The sequence below is a fragment of the Mustelus asterias genome, chromosome 15 (genome assembly GCF_964213995.1).
Source record: "Mustelus asterias chromosome 15, sMusAst1.hap1.1, whole genome shotgun sequence".
Classification (NCBI taxonomy): Eukaryota; Metazoa; Chordata; class Chondrichthyes; order Carcharhiniformes; family Triakidae; genus Mustelus; species Mustelus asterias.
The window spans coordinates 9677291-9694413 of NC_135815.1; the positions used below are offsets into that span (position 1 = coordinate 9677291).

Consider the following 17123-nt stretch of genomic DNA (forward strand, 5'->3'; position numbering starts at 1 on the left):
CTTTCTGTTTCTCTATTCACTGCTCCATTTCATTCCTTATTCAGGCTCCTCTCCCCATCTTCTCTCCGAGTTCCTTCCAGCTGTTTCCTGTCTGGTTCTATGTGATTCACGAGTTGATGAAACACAGGGAAGGCTGCAGGCGTAACCAGCTCTCCCTGGCCCTCGGCCTGGCTCAAATACAGTGCTTAGAAATTCAAAACCTCTCAAACTGCCAACGCAGCAACATTCTCCACTGATCCCGAATGACCTCCACTGACTCCCCCCCAAAAAACACCCCCCCCACCCCACCCAACACTTTCCATTGCTGCAATGGAAACATACTCCTTTTAAAGACTTCAAAATCGATAACAAGAGCATAATCAGAACAAGGGCAGAGCAACATTTCTCAAGATGTACATGCGTTGTAATTTGGAACATGAACTTTTAACGCAATAAATGTCAAAGTTAAAATTTCCTCACAGAGTGCGGGAAGTTCTTGCACAGAATAATGATCAGATCATTTATTTTAATGATGGTGATTGGGGGATGAGTATTGATCAGGACACTGGGGGGTAACGCACATGCTCTTTGATCCCGTTGCCATGGGGTTAGTTTTGTCCGCCTGCCAGTGCGGAGGATTTAAGGACATACCTCGCAAGGTCACCTCACTGGGTGGCTCTCTGGTAAGACTGCACTGGCAGTTTCCTCCCCCCTCCCCCCCCCCCCCCCCCCCCCTCCACCCCCCCCCCCCCCCACCTCCACTCCCCCTCCCCCCGCCCGCCACACCCCCCCCTCACCCCAGACCGAGGCTGTTGCTTCGGTTCCCCACATGAGACAAGGCAACACAGCTTGAAAGTGCAAATCTTTTCGAGCGCGTACTTACGGAGACAGGAAGGGCAGCATTCCCCTTCGATGAACGAGGGATTGGCACATGAGACCGGTGGGCAGGTAATCCGGCGACAGATGATGCTGAAATCCTGCGAGGGGTGAGGAGGGGGAGGAGAAAATGAGAACGACCTTCGGTCAATGGAAGTTTGAGAAATACTTCAATACCGAATGTGAGTCTCTGAACATTGTCATTGCAAAGCTTCGAATGGTGTTGGAGGCCACCATTCTCTGGCTGTGGAACCGCAGTGTAGGGTTTAACACAGTTTTGCATTTTGTGACGTTACTTGAGCAAAGCACTTCATGTTTCCATCTGATCTTAACTCAATCCAGCTCCCCGTCTCCTATCATGTGCCCGCTGACCTAACATTGGACTCGATTTTAAATTCCTATTCTGGTTTAAAACACACCCCTCACGGCCTCAGATAAAAGCAAAAAGCAACATGGGCAGCATGGTGGTTAGCATTGGTGCATCACAGCGCCAGGGATCTGGGTTCTCTACACCCTATCTGTGACTGCAACACTATATTCTGCACCCTCTCCTCTCCTTCTCCCCTATGTACTCGATGTTAGAATACACTCTAGGTTAGGGACGGCACGGTGGCACAGTGTTTAGCACAGCTGCCTCAGTGCCAGGGACCTGGGTTCAATTCCCGGCTTGGGTCACCGTCTGTGTGGAGCCTGCACGTTATCCCCGTATCTGCGTGGGTTTCCTCCAAGTGCTCCGGTTTCCTCCCACAGTCCTAAAGACGTGCTGGTTAGGTGCACTGGCCGTGCTAAATTCTCCCTCGGTGTATCTGAACAGGTACCCGGAGCACCCGGAGGAAACCCACTCAAACACGGGGGAACGTGCAAACTCCGCACAGACGCTGACCCCAAGCCGGGAATCAAACCCATGTCCCTGGCGCTGTGAGGCAGCAGTGCTAACCACTGTGCTACCGTGCCACCTGTCAATGGCTGCCCATCAATCTCTCCATCCTAATTACCTTCTCTGTCCATTAAACTGTCCCCACCCCGAAGTACACAGCCTCATATTCTGGTTTCCTGCGTTTGCTCAGAATCTCTCCTCAAATTACCGCCAGATTTTCAGAGCCAGCAGGGAACAAGATCATTTTCCTGATGTTTTATTGCAGTTGTTTGAGTATTTTTTTTCTCAGTCTCAGATTTAGCCCTGCTGAGATCTGCTACATATTATCTGCTTCTTTGAAAGAGTTTTTTGTGGTGTTGGAATGCGACGCATTAAAAATTGCAAAGCTTCCCCCATTCTCAAACATGTGTTCCCAAATATGTGTGACTGACAGCAGGAGGAATTGGAAGATTTCACTAACTTACCCAAAGAGGAATTAGACTCGGTGAATTTGGCACTTCTCTTGGGACCCAAATATTTGCCCTAATTTATGCCCATCTTTCAGGCTAAGCAGACTGGCAATGCATGGTGAGAATGGTCTAATGTCTCTTATGTCCCCAGGTAGCAATTCCAAAGGCATAGCATTTGGCCTGAATATTGAGACCACCAATAATTGAAAAAGGAGACATGCTGTCAAAGTTTTTCATCTTGCACTCATCGGGACAAATGCAAGAATACCAAATTTCGAGGGAAAATTTGATTTTTTTGTGAATCTGATCTGATGAGTGCAAGACAAAAAGCTTCAACAGCGTGTCTCCTTTTTCAGCAGACCTCAAGTTCTGGATTGCTGAGAAACTGTTTGTACAATTAAAAATCTCCAGGTTGAACACCTAGTCATAGAATAGTGACAGTACTGTCAGCTCAGGGGTGAAGACCGGTCTGATACAAGTCAGATAGACTGAATCTCAGCTTAATGTGGGCAGCAAAATTGATTTAGATTTCTTCCTGTTTGAAAGAGCTACCCAATTAATCCTACTTCCTCCTAGAATCATAGAATCCCTACAGTGCAGAAGGAGGCCATTCGGCCCATCGAGTCCCTACCCACCCAGACCCTATTCCAGTAACCCATGTATTTACCCTGCTAATCCCCTTGACACTAAGGGGCAATTTAGCACAGCCAATGCATCTAACCCGCACATCTTTGGATTGTGGGAGGAAACCGGAGCACCCAGAGGAAACCCACGCAGACACGGGGAGAATGTGCAAACTCCGCACAGACAGTGACCCAAGCCAGGAATCGAACCCAGGTCCCTGGCACTGTGAAGCAGTGCTACCGTGCCGCCCCAAATTATTTCCCCCTGTAGTCCTGCACATTAGGAACAGGGAGAGGACAGCGGAGCTGGAGGGGCCATGCCACAGGATGACACTGCACTCAAGGCTCTGTCCGGTGAAGGCTTAGAGAGAGAGGACAGGAGCCCAGTGGACCGGGAATCCATTACAGAGTTGGTTTACTTTGCTCTCTGGATGAGCCACTTGTGGCAAGATGGCAGGCAAAAATATGATTGAGGTTATTTGCAATCAGTGATGGTAAACAGCGATATGAACCCTGAGGGCCGAATGTCAGTGCTCTTCCATGTGCTTGCTGTTCAGTCAAACGGGGGACATTTTAAAATAGAAAAACAGCACTGGTTTCCCACTTGCAAAGAGATTACGCAGAGAGAGAGAGAGAAATATGAAAATAAGTTTTCTTATGTAGTGAGTTGCTCGGATCTGAAACTCTCTGAAAGGTGGGTAGAAGCAGATTCAAGAGTAACTGTTAAAAAGGGAGTTTGAGTTTGGTAACGCACGATCACAAAGTTTAACAATAACAGTAACTTAGCAGAACAGCAATAACAGTGACAACTATGAAAACAGGAGCACTAGTAAAACAGGTCTCGCTTGCAGAACACTCTTGCAGACTGAAACATCCCCAAAAACCCGCACATGCTCAGAACTCTCAGCAGACACCAGTAAAATAATTACATTGGAGAAAAGGCTTATAAGAACACTCTGTATTCAAAATGACACTATTAAGCATTGAGAAATGCTTTAAAAGGAAAAATGTGTAGGGCTATAGGGGAAAATAACCTGGGGCGGCACGGTGGCACAGTGGTTAGTACTGCTGCCTCACAGCACCAGGGACCCGGGTTCAATTCCAGCCTCGGCTCACTGTCTGCGAGGGCTTCCTCCGGGTGCTCCGGTTTGCTTCCAGAGTCCAAACATGTGTGGGTCAGGTTGATTGGCCATGCTAAATTGACCTTAGTGTCAGGGGGATTAGCAAAGTAAATATGTGGGGTTACGGGAATAGGACCTGGGTGGGATTGTGGTCAGTGCAGACTCAATGGGCCCAATGGCCCCCTTCTGCACTGTAGGGATTCTATGATTCTCGGAGGAAGTGGATTAATTGGATAGCTCTTTCAAAGGGCCAGCACAGGCACTGTGGGCCAAAAGTTACTGCTGTAACTTTGAATGATTCTATGCTTCCACATGCCTTCAGCTTTCGTTCACATACGTGGGCTGGGAAAGTATCAGCACTCACTCTGGCTGGCCGCCAATCTTGTGGATGGAACCACAGAAGAGCAGCTTACCGCCACTTCTGGCACTGATCTTTTAGTTACGAGACGGCAAGTAAGAACAGATGAAGTCTATCAGCTCCACAGGGGTGGAGGGTCTTGTCCGTACTGCAGAGCAGGCCTCAATGCACAGGGGGCTAAGAAGAGAGGAAGAAAGAACTGCACTGAGAACCCGCCTTTCATAACCTCAAACTGCCCCCACAGGGCTTTGGTCCATGAAATCTGGCTTTGAAGCGTTGTCATGGCAACCAATCCGTGCACAGCAAGCTTCCACAACCTTCAATGAGATAAATGACCAGATCCTCTGTCGGATTGAAGGATAAATATTAGCCGAGGACACTGAGGAACAGATGCGTTTCGATATCCGCCCCAGGAATGATTAAACACACAGTCAGTCGAGAGGCGGCCTCTGCCAGAACTCTCTGGAGAAGACTGATTAGAACCATGGTGATTGAAACCTTTCACAGGCCTCAATTCCATCTGTTACAAATCTGATTTTAAAAGTCATCATTCACTCTTTGGTGTGGTTTTTTTATCTGGGGCCAGGGAGTTGATGGTGTGTGTACTACACTGACTCTCCACTGTGCTTCCCTGCTTCCCAGAGAAGCTTCAAAACTCCGGCCGACGCTTCAGATGCAACCAATTATTGCTCATTTATTGAGTTTATAACCGAGCGTGAAACATGTGTAGGAAACCAGGCCTGGGTAGAAAGCAGAAGAAAAGTCATTCAGGGAGAGAGAGAGAGAGAGGATCCAAATATCATTGCACACAGCACAGAAACAGGCCAGTCAGCGCAGCCAACCTCTACCGGTTAACAGCAAAACACTGCAGGTGCTGGAATCTGAAACCAAAACAGAGAGTGCTGGAAAATCTCAGCAGGTCTGACAGCATCTGTGGGGGGAGAACAGAGCCAACGTTTCGAGTCTGGATGACCCTTCGTCAGAGCTGACCTAAACCAGTGTTTATGTTCCACATAAACCTCCTGTCAATCCTCCAGTTAACCCTCCCAGCATATCCTCACATTCCCTTCCCCCCTTATGTGTTTATCCAGCTTCCCCTTAAATGTATCCATGCTATTCACCTCAACTACTCTTCGACAAGTTACACATTTTTATCACTCTCAGGATAAAGAGTCTTCTGAATTTATTGGTTGATTTATGGCTCCTAGTTCTGGTCTGCCCCTCACAACTGGCAAGAAGTCATCTATGTCCATCTATCAAAACTCTTCCTTATCCTGGAGACCTTAAAGAAAACGTTAGAGTCTGTTCCATGCCTCTTTTTAGTAAGTATATTCTCTCAGTTCTGGTATCATCCCTAGGGATTCTTGGTGCCTTTGAATCCTTTCAATGCTCTGGGCTCCAGAACTGTTCACAGTACCAGCCAGGGTTCGATACAAGTTTAACAAGATTTCTCAAACTGAAGAGGAGAAAGGCAAGTGGAAAGTGCCCAGGATGCATTTTGCGGATGGTACAAACTGCTGCCTCTGTACGTTGGAGGGAGTAGATCATAGAGATCATGGAATCCCTACAGTGCAGAAGGAGGCCATTTGACCCATCGAGTCTGCACCAATCACAATCCCACCCAGGCCCTATTCCTGTAACCCCACTTATTTACCCTGCTAATCCCCCTGACACTAGGGTCAATTTAGCACGGCCAATCCACCTAAACTGCACCTTTTTGTGGATGTGGTGCCAATCAATTGGGGCTTTGTCCTGGATGGTGTCGAGCTTCTTGAGTGTTGTTGGAGCTGCACCTGTCCAGGCAAGTGGAGAGTTTTCCATCACACTCCTGACTTGTGCCTTGTAGATGGTGGACAGGCTTTGGAGAGTCAGGATTCCGAGCCTCTGACCTCCCCTTGTAGCCATAGTGTTTATTTGGCTAGTCCAGTTCAGTTTCTGGTCAATGGTAACCTCAGGATGTTGCTAGTTGGGGGATTCAATGATGGTAACGCCATTGGATGTAAGGGATGATCGTTAGATCCTCTCTTCTTGGAGATGGTCATTGCTTGGTACTTGTGTGCCAACTACCAGCCAAGTTGAATATTGCCCCGGTCTTCTGCATTTGGACATAGACATCTGGCTCAAATAATACCATTTTATTGACCATTCCCAATCACTTCATTTTAGCATTGTACAAATACCTATGCAATTGCATTTAAGGTGAATTTTTGTCTGCTTCACAGGCTACCAGGGTTGTCTTCACTATTATGGTCATACTTTGTGTGAAAAGAAACCCAATTTGATTTACTCATACATGGAGGCGGGCGGGGGGGGGGGGGGGGGGGGGGGTGGGTTGCGGTGTTATTCAGAACTTCACAGCTTCACAGAGGAGAAAGACACCAGAGGACAGACAGAGCAAGACACAGGAATCTCACAGAGTGGAGAGGGTACAGGAATCTCTTGTCACAGTGCACCAACAAAACTGCAGGCACTGGAAGAAGGAATAAAGAGGCTGAATGTTTATGAGACAACAAGTGTCTAAATGGCCTACAGGGGCAGAGGAATGTGTGTGTAGATACACAAATCATTAAAAGTGGCGAATCAGGTTAACAAGGCCATAAAAAGGCAAACAAAACATCAGGGTTTATTCATGTAGGGACAGAATTGGAAAGCAAAGAGGTTGTGTTGAACTAGTAACGAACTTTTGACCACACTCGGAATAATATGAGTCCTGCTGGTCTCTATATTTTTTTATTCATTTGTGGGACATGGGCGTCACTGGCTGGCCAGCGTTTATTGCCCATCCCTGGTTGCCCTTGTTCAGACTCAACCACATTGCTGTGGCTCTGGAGTCACATATAAGCCAGACCAGGTAAGGACAGCAGATTTCCTTCCCTAAAGGACATTAGTGAACCAGATGGGTTTTTCCATCAACTGACAATGGTTTCATGGTCATCAGTAGATTCTTAATTGCAGATATTTTTTATTGAATTCAAACCCGGGTCCCGAGAACATTAGCTGAGTTGCTGGATTAATAGTCTAGCGATAATACCACTGGGCCGTTGCCTCCCCATTTTCTTTCCTCGATCCGCTCCCATCCCTAACCCCACTTCCTTTGCCTCCAACTTCCCCACCTAGTAGGGGTGGCACGGTGGCACAGTGGTGAGCGCTGCTGTCTCACAACGCCAGGGACTGGGGTTCGATTCCCAGCTTGGGTCATTGTCTGTGTAGAGTCCACATGTTCTCCCCGTGTCTGCGTGGGTTTCCTCCGGCTGCTCAGGTTTCCTCCCACAGTTGAAAGACGCGCTGGTTAGGTATTTTGGCCATGCTAAATTCTCCTTCAGTGTACCCGAACAGGCACCGGAGCGTGGTGACTAGGGGATTTTCACAGTAACTTCATTGCAGTGTTAATGTAAGCCTACTTGTGACACGAGTAAATAAACTATCAACAATCTAATTGTTTGCACAGAATGAATTAGAAAGTCAGGGCGAACCCTGTGGACCACGCACTCACCTGACAGGTGCATTTGGTACAGCTGTCCACTGTCCACTCCTCCTGGTTGTCAAAGAGGCGGCCACTGTGCCAGCACTGGCCTGGTGGCGTCCTCTTTATAATGTCGTCCAGCGAATCGTGCATGATCGCATTTTCCTTTGTCTGCAAAAGAAGATTTTCCGGATACAGCAGCATTATTAAATCTTCGAAACGGAGCATTTACATTTCGGGACACTATGCTTCAAATTACGTTCCTCGGTGTTTGATTCTCCCTTTGCCAACAGCGCGGCGCAGAAATGGAAAGATTAAGGCGCTGTTTACACGTACCACTTGGGCCAATCCGACGGCCAGGTTGCTGACTAGAACCCTTAGTCCGTGCAGCTCCTTGAACATCTCACCGATATCGCTGCAGGAGTGGTCGCAGAAATCCACAACCTTGTTGGTCTTCTGGCCGATGAAATCACTCTTGATGGCAGGGCTGACACCGGCAAACTCTTGGCTTTCTTTGCTGTTCACTATCTCGTCTGTGCCACAGGAAATGAAACAACAGAACAGTCACCACGTGTTGCACTAAAACTTGGCACGGAGGCTGTGACAGTAACTTAGTGCAAAACGTTACCACCCAGTAATACAGAGGCCTGGATTCACGTTCTGGTGACAGGAGTTCAAATCCCACCATGACAACTGAGCTAATTTGAATTCAGTTAATAACAGATTTGGAATAAGCACTAGTAATAGGGCGGCACGGTGGCACAGTTATTAGCAGTGCTGCCTAACAGCGGCAGGGACCCAGGTTCGATTCCGGCCTTGGGTGACTGTCTGTCTGTGCAGAGTCTGCACATTCTCCCCGTGTCTGCATGGGTCTCCTCCGGGTGCTCCGGTTTCCTCCCGCAGTCCAAAGATGGTAAATGTGCAGGGTTACAGGGCTAGGGCGGGGGTGGTGGGCCGAGGTAAGATGCTTCTTTGGAGAGTTGGTGCAGACCTGATGAGCCAAATGGCCACTATAGGGAATCTATAGCAATCTAATTAATAATGATCATTAAACCACAGGATTGTTCTAAAAAAAATCTCTGGTTCAGTAATAGGAAGGAAATCTACTGTCCATACCTGGTTTGGCCTAGACGTGAGTTTTACAACACAGAGGCCCTTTGGTCCATCGTGTCTCTGCCAGCCATCAGGCACTATCTATTCGAATCCCATTTTCCAGCACTTGGTCCGTAGCCTTTTTTGCTATGGCATTTCAAGTGCTGATCTAAATGCTTCTTAAATGTTCAGCTCCTGCCTCTTTCACCCTTTCAGGCAGCGAGATCCAGATTCCCAACATCTTCAGTTTTTCCTCAAATCCCCTCTCGGTCTCCTGCCCTTTACCTTAACTCTAAGCCCCCAGGTTACTGGACCCTCTAGTGCAGGGAGAAGTTTCTATCCTATCCATGTCCCTCATAATTTTGTACATCTCGATCAGGTCACCCCTCAGCCTTCTCTGCTCAAAGAGGAACAACCGCAGCCTATCCAGCCTCCCTGTGTCACTGGAACACTCCAGCACAGGCAACATGGAGATGTGTATGACTGACTCTGAAATGGCCTCGTTAACCAACCAGTTCATAGGATCATACACTCCATGCAGTTTAGAAAGAGGCCATTCGGCCCATTGAGTCTGCACCGACAACAATCCCACCCAGGCCCCATCCACGTGACCCCATGCTTTTACCCTGCTAATCCCCCTGACACTGAAAGGCAATTTAGCATGGCCAATCCACCTAACCAGCACATCTTTGGACACTAAGCGACAATTTACCTTGGCCAATCCACCTAGCCAGCACGTCTTTTGGAGTATGGGAGGAAACCGGAGCACCCGGAGGAAACCCACGCAGACACGAGGAGAAAGTGCAAACTCCATAGAGACAGTGACCCAAGCTGGGATTGAACCGGGGTCCCTGGCGTCGTGAGGCAGCAGTGCTAACCACTGTGCCGCCCAACTGTCACAGAATGCAGCACTGCCACCAAATGGACTGGAATGGCTCAAGGAGGTGGCTCACCTTCTCAAGAGCAACTCGGCACGAGCAATGCTTGTCCTGCCGTCTCTCAAGAACAATTTCTTTTTAACTCCTGTGATGTTAGTGTCCCTTTAAGAAAGGTTTTTTTAAAATCATGCTCACAGCCTTAGGTGATGTCATTGGTGGGAGGAGAAAAAACACGGTGTGTCGGTCAGGTGACAAGGGTTGTTTTTAGTTTTGTTTTGGCTGCAGTATTAGAAGCACAGGTGAAAGAAGTCTCTCTCTCTCTGTTTTTAGTTTGAAAGTTTTACCAGTTCGCTGAAAGCACAGCTTATTGCTATCCTGCAGTAAAGAAGCTGTATTTTGGGGATCTTGGGGAGCTGAAGACTACAAGCTGCTCTGAGCTTTCAAGATCATTTGAAATCAGCATTCAACCATGGGAACTCAATCCCAGCATCAAGTGAGCTTTAATCTTTGTTATGTTAAACCTGTGAAAAGGGTTTTTTTTTGTTGTCTATAGCTTTTGCTTTTAATTGGAACACATTAGAGATATCCATTAAGAGTTACATATTATAATGGTTGTTTTGTTTCTTGTTTGCAATGGATAAAAGTTCTTGCTAATTTTCTTACTATACATGTTAACTATATTCTTAAATAAACTTTGTTTGATAAAAGCTCCCTCGTGGGTCTTTTGAATCATACCTGAAGTGAAACCTATCATGCTTACCCTAGCCAAATTCAAGATGCAAAACTAATGGTTCAGGCGGGCTCCATTGAACACTACGGAGTTTCTGACCTGAACCATAAAACTCCTCAAAATGGACGCCCAGCAAACTTGTTGGTGTTTTCCTTCCAGTTGCTAGGCGATTACTTTAACAGAACATGTTCGAGGACTGAATCAGCAGGATTTTAATGGGTTCAGCAGGATCAATCTGTGGCGACAGTCTCACTGGCCGTCAAAGCGGCCAACTTCACAAATAAAATTCTCGCATTAGGAGTCGAATCATTAGGGAACAGATTCCGGAGTCAACGTGCATCCAAAGGAATCACACTGAGGACTGGAGAGTGTAACGATGATGGAAAAACGATGGCAGATGCTTTTACGGGAGCGCAGCCCAGATGTGAAGACTGCAGCGCTGCCAATGGTTGGAAACTCAACACAACACCATTCTTTCGACACTTCAGTCCCTTTGCTAAATCTGAAATACTGCCGCTGACAGAATATTACATTACTGCCACTGAGCCCCCTCGGCGGGAAGGAAAACCACCCAAATTCTTCACGTGTGATGATTGTTATTTTGCTACGTTTATTATTTTTGAGTCACTTCCACACCAGGACACAAATGAAACCACGAGATATAAAAATACATCAGATATGGGCATTCGATCCATTCCCCACAAGAAAGTACCAGGTTCACCCACTATGACATCCATCTTTCTCTCTGGGCGGCATTTTACTGCCTCTCTCGTCCCAAAACCATAAAATCCCGCTCGAGGTCAGCGGACCTTTCCACAGTCCGCTCCGATTCCCATGGCAGGGCGATAAAATTCCGGCTTCTCTCTCTTGTACAATCTCAGTCTCTTCTCTCCATTCCATCTACCCTCAAGTTCATTCACTCCCAATGAGCGACTGACAAGGTGCTGCCCTGTCCAAGGTACTGCCTTTCAGTTATGAGGCTAAACCGAGCTCCTGTCTGCTCCCCAGGTAGACGTAGAAGATTCCAGCACACTATTCAGCTAAGAACAGCAGAGTTCTCCCTGGTTTCTTGACCACCTCCCTGGTGGTGAGTGTCTGGAACGAGCTGCCAGAGGTAGTAGTAGAGGCGGGTACAATTTTGTCTTTTAAAAAGTGTTTAGACAGTTACATGGGTACGATGGGTATAGAGGGATATGGGCCAAATGTGGGCAATTGGGACTAGCTTAGGGGTTTTTTAAAAAAGGGCAGCATGGACAAGTTGGGCCGAAGGGCCTGTTTCCATGCTGTAAACCTCTATGACTCTATGACCCTTGACCCAACATTTATCCCTCATCCTACATCACCAAAGAATTGATTACCTGCTCATCCTCACACAGCTGCTTATGGGATCTTGCTGTGCGCCAATTGGGCAGCCATGTTTCCTACTTCACAACAGTGACTGCACTGCAATAAAGCACTTCACTGGCCCTAAAGTGTTTTTGGGAAGTTTTGAACTTGCGAAAGGTCTGATGTGAATGCAAGTCTGTTTTTTCTCTCTTTATTTATCTTCTGAAGGATGATATAACTGTTGTGTGATTGTAAACTTGCTGATTCGCTCCGTTCTCCATATATTATGGAGCCAATTTAAGCAAGCTAAATGAGAAAGTATGTAGCACAGCGTAAATCCATTATCCCAATGGTTAATGAACCACATCTGCTGAGTTGATGATGTAAGTAGACAAAGTCTAAAAATTGTTGACCTACGAATTTGGGGCAGGGGTAGGCCATTCGGTCCCTCAAACTTGCTCCGTCATTCAAATAGATCATGGCTGATCTGACTGCGGTCTCAACCCCATATTTCCGCCTACCCCTAACAACCTTTGACCCCCTTGTTAGGGGAGAATCCATTTACCTCTGTCTTAAAAATATTCAATGATCCAGTCTCCACCTCTCCCTGAGGAAGAGAATTCCAAAGATTCACAACCCTCTGAGAGAAAAAAATCCTTCTCACCTCTATCTTAAATGGGAAAGCCCTGGTTCCAGGCTGGAATCTTCCAGCTCCTCCTCCTGGCAGGAACTTCCAGTCCCACTGAAGTGAATGGAAGTTTGAATAGCCCACCATCTTTGTGGGAGAGTCTGGGTCCAGGGGGCAGAAGCTCAGAGTAAGGGGGTCGCCCATTTAAGGCAGAGATGAGGAGGAATTTCTTCCCTCAGAGGGAAGTGAATCCATGGAATTCTTTACCGCAGAGGCCTGTGGAGGTTGGGTCGTTAAATGTTCAAGGTTGAGATAGACGGGTTTATAATCAACAAAACAAAGAACAAAGAACATTACAGCACAGGAACCGGCCCTTCGGCCCTCCAAGCCTGCGCCGATCATGATACCTGCCTAAACTAAAACCGTATGCACTTACGGAGTCCGTATCCTTCCATTCCTGTCCTATTCATGTATTCGTCTAGATGCCCCTTAAATGCCGCTATTGTACCCGCTCCCACCACCTCCCCGGGCAGCGCGTTCCAGACATTCACCACCCTCTGTGTAAAATACGTGCCTCGCACATCTCCTCTAAACTTTTCCCCATGCACCTTAAACCTATATCCCCCAGTAATTGACTTTTCTACCCTAGGAACGAGCATCTGACGATCCACTCTGTCCTTGCCACTCAATCTTGTAAACATCTAACAGGTCGCCCTTAACCTCCGCCGTTCCACTGAGAACAAACTGAGTTTATCCAACCTCTACTCATAGCTAATACCCTCCAGACCAAGCAACATCCTGGTAAACCTCTTCTGTACCCACTCCAAAGCATCTCCATCCTTCTGGTAGTGTGGCGACCAGAATTGTACACAATAAATCAGTGAGGGAATATAGGGTTATGGGGATAAGGAGCAGACATGGTGGGCCGAATAGTCTACTTCTGTTCCTACATCTTATGGCCTACCACATCCACCACAGTGAGACATGTCTCTCTGAGGTCAGTAAATCCCGGCCCCAGTCTCTCCCACACGGGAAACATCCACCCTGTCGAGTCCCTTCAGGATTGATATTATTTATTGTTTCGTTATTATTACTGGGGAATTGGCCTCCAGCCTGGAGTTGGAAGTAGACTTAGAGATTCGGTTGATTGGGTGAGAAGCCACTGTCACACTGGCGTGTGTGGGATGTTTGCAACAGGATCCTCCAGCATCGAGCTACAGGCCGCGTGTAAAACCACAGCAACTCGCAACAGTTACTGACAACGGGTTCTTCTCTCCTGCAGATCTGCAGCTGGCTAAATAATGCCCCCCCGCACCTAGACATGGCAATGCAAACGTGGCACTGGCACCAACGTGGAAGGGCCTAAAGCTGGATTATCATCTGGCCCTGTGTCATGGAATCATAGAAACCCTACAGTGCAGAAGGAGGCCATTCAGCCCATCGAGTCTGCACCAACAACAATCTCACCTAGGCCTGTAACCCTACATATTTACCCGCTAATCCTCTAACCTACATATCCCAGGACATTAAGGGGCAATTTAGCATGGCCAATGCACCTAACCTGCATATCTTTGGACTGACCTGATGAAGGGGCAACGCTCCGAAAGCTCGTGCTACCAAATAAACCTGTTGGACTTTAACCTGATGTTGTGAGACTACTTACTGCATCTTTGGACTGTGGGAGGAAACCAGAACACCCGGAGAAAATCCACAGGGATAATATGCAGACTCCGCACAGACAGCGACCCAAGCCAGGAATCAAACCCAGGTCCCTGGAGCTGTAAGACAGCAGTGCCAACCACTGTGCCACCCCGCCGGCCCCATGCTGCATCATGTCTGACAGCTGAGGCTCAGCTGGTAGCACTCCCACCTCCGCCATTGGCCAGCAAGGATCCAGCAGTGCTGGCAGCACCAAGGGCATAGAGCGGGGGCCTGCCCGGATTACAACCAGTGCCAAGGAGGAGGCCCAATGGGATGAGACAAGTCTGGGATATTGGGCAGAAAGGTTTTGCCAGTTTAGGGAGGTGAGTGGGACAGTGGAGGCGGTGTGGATGGAAGGTTGAAGAGCAGGCAAGAAGGAAGGAAGGGTGGTGGGCAGTAGAGTGGATACTACCTTGGGGATGGGGGGATGTGGGGGGGTGGCTGACATTGATGTGTAAAGCAGATGAGAAAGTAGAGTTGAACCTGAAGATAATGAAGCTGTGACCATCCCGAATACTGGAACAGGTTCAATGGGCTGAATGGTCTACTCCTGCTCCTTATATTCCTATGTCCTAATGGATCCCACAACCTGTGTGGCTTTTGTTTCTCACTGACTTGTACTTTTAAAAAAATCAACAACCCTTCCTCTGCACAATAAGAAGGAACTTAGATAAATATAAAAAATGTGCGAACAAAATCTGAAGTCAAAATGTAAACTGCTGGGCACTGATTCTCTTCCTGTTCTGTTCTCCATGCTAACCAACTGACGCAACTGATACTATCCCAATAGCATGCTGGGGAAATAAGAATATCACAATAGCATTCTGGGGAATTGCAAATATCTAAGTGACACCCTGAATGTCACAGTGATTTTTTGATTTGATTTATTATTGTCACATGTATCGGGATACAGTGAAAAGTATTGTTTCTTGCGCTATACAGACAAAGCATACCATTCATAGAGTACATAGGGGAGAAGGAAAGGAGAGGACACAGGATATAGTGTTGCAGTCATAGCCAAGGTGCAGAGAAAGATCAGCTTAATAACTCTCTGGGAAATGACAATAATATTCTGGAGATTGGTTAATATCAGAATGATACACAAGAGGAATATCGCAATGTTAACCCGGGGTATAACTCTGAGGAAATTGGTAGTATCAGAATGATCTGGTACATTGATAATGTCAAAATGATACTCCACAGAGCGATAATGTCACAATGATACTCAGTGATACTTAAGAGGCACTGTGGTTAGCACTGCTGCCTTACAGCACCAGAGACCCAGATTCGATCCCCAACTTGGGTCACTGTCTGTGTGGAGTCTGCACGTTCTCCCTGTGGCTGTGTGGGTTTCCTCCCACAGTCGGAAAGACGTGCTGGCTAGGTGCATTGGCCATGCTAAATTCTCCCTCAGTGTACCCGAACAGGCGCGGCGATTAGGAGGTTTTCACAGTAACTTCATTGCAGTGTTAATGCAAGCCTACTTGTGACACTAATAAATAAACTTAAATTTTTAACAGTATTCTGGAGTCTCAGAGTCAGAATCTCAGTCTTTAGCACTAAAATGAAAGAAATGTTTTCATTCAAAGAATTAGGAATCTTTGGTGTTCTATGCTCCAAAGGGTTGTGGATGCTCTCTCTGGCTCTGCCTGTAGCTACTCCTACCAGGCGATCTGTTGGCATGGTACGTCACACCCATCTGTCTTGCACCATCCTCACGCACCCACGCTAGCTCATCTACAACCGTTCTGTGATGCCCATGTCTCACAAAGGAATTTTAGAAAGATCTAGGAGTAGTTGGATGATTCATTCATGGGACATGGGCATCGCTGGCTGGTCAGCATTTATTGCCCATCCTTAGTTGCCCTTGACAACTGAATGGCTTGCTCGGCCATTTGAGAGTCAACCACATTGCTGTGGCTCTGGAGCCACATGTAGGCCAGACCGGGTAAGGATGGCAGATTTCCTTTCCCTAAAAGACATTAGTGAACCAGATGGGTCTTTACAACAATTGACGATGGTTTCATGGTCATCAGAAGATTCCTAATTCCAGATACTTTTTATTGAATTTACCACCTGCTGTGGCAGGATTCGAACCTGAGCCCCCAGAACATTAGCTGAGTTTCTGGATTAATAGTCCAGCGATAATACCACTAGGCCATCACCTCCTTCTTTCTGCTATCCTTCAACTTTGTCCTTTCGGAGAGATCTCTATAGCTTTTCACCTCTGAACAAATGGCCAAAATATGGACATTTTCTTTCCTGGATGTCTCCTTTTAAAGAGTTATTTTTGCTCCGGCCAATTCAAACATCTCTTCACGGGTTTTCCGGTCCGTATGTGGAATTTTGAGCATCTGTCTTAACGCTCAGATTGGCCTCTGATGTCTTCCACAGATCTTTATTTATTGTCCAGGTTTCTTAGACAGAGAGGAGGGTGGGTAGGATGTCCTTTTCCCTTGTTACAAGCCTTAGTTTTCTTGTTGTTAAGACATCCTTTGGCTTCACAAAATTGCTTCTGCCCATCTCTATTCTTCTAATTTCAGTAACGTATCTTCGGTTTATCATTTGCGGATGCTCGATCGATGAATATATTCGAGACAAAATTTTGGATACTAAAGGAATGGAGGGATGTGGGGATAGTGCAAGAAGGGGAAGAGAGAGGATCAGCTCGAGATCATTCTGAATGGTGGAGCAGGCTTGAGGGACCAAGTGGCCTCCTCTAGTTCCTATTTCTTCCATTAATTGATAATATATCACAAAAAGTACTCTTTGGAATTGATAATATTGTGACAGGGAATTGATAATATGACCCCCCCAACTCATGAAGTCCAGAGTTAAAACAGGCAGCCATCTAGGTTGACCAGAAGTCCGGTAACTATTATCCATGTGTATGAATGTCAGTTTCATAGCTGTTGGCTACAGCGTTTACAGAGCTCTATTTCCTTTGGGCAGAAGCTGTTGTGTTTTTCCCATTGCTACACGCCTCATTAATGTTTCCCTCTTATCAAATCCACCTCCGTAT

The 17123-nt window shown here is 47.0% G+C and overlaps 1 protein-coding gene across 1 annotated transcript in view; it reads right to left on the reverse strand.

Annotated features, from left to right (window-relative positions):
* The window catches only part of LOC144504316 (thrombospondin-2-like), a 67062-nt gene that overhangs the window by 32980 nt on the left and 16959 nt on the right, over window positions 1-17123 (reverse strand). The window contains exons 5-7 of the mRNA XM_078229466.1: window positions 8083-8279; window positions 7777-7917; window positions 863-956 (exon numbers count right to left, since the gene is read on the reverse strand). Coding sequence (XP_078085592.1) covers window positions 863-956; window positions 7777-7917; window positions 8083-8279 — 432 coding nt within the window. The remainder of the gene's footprint in view (window positions 1-862; window positions 957-7776; window positions 7918-8082; window positions 8280-17123) is intronic.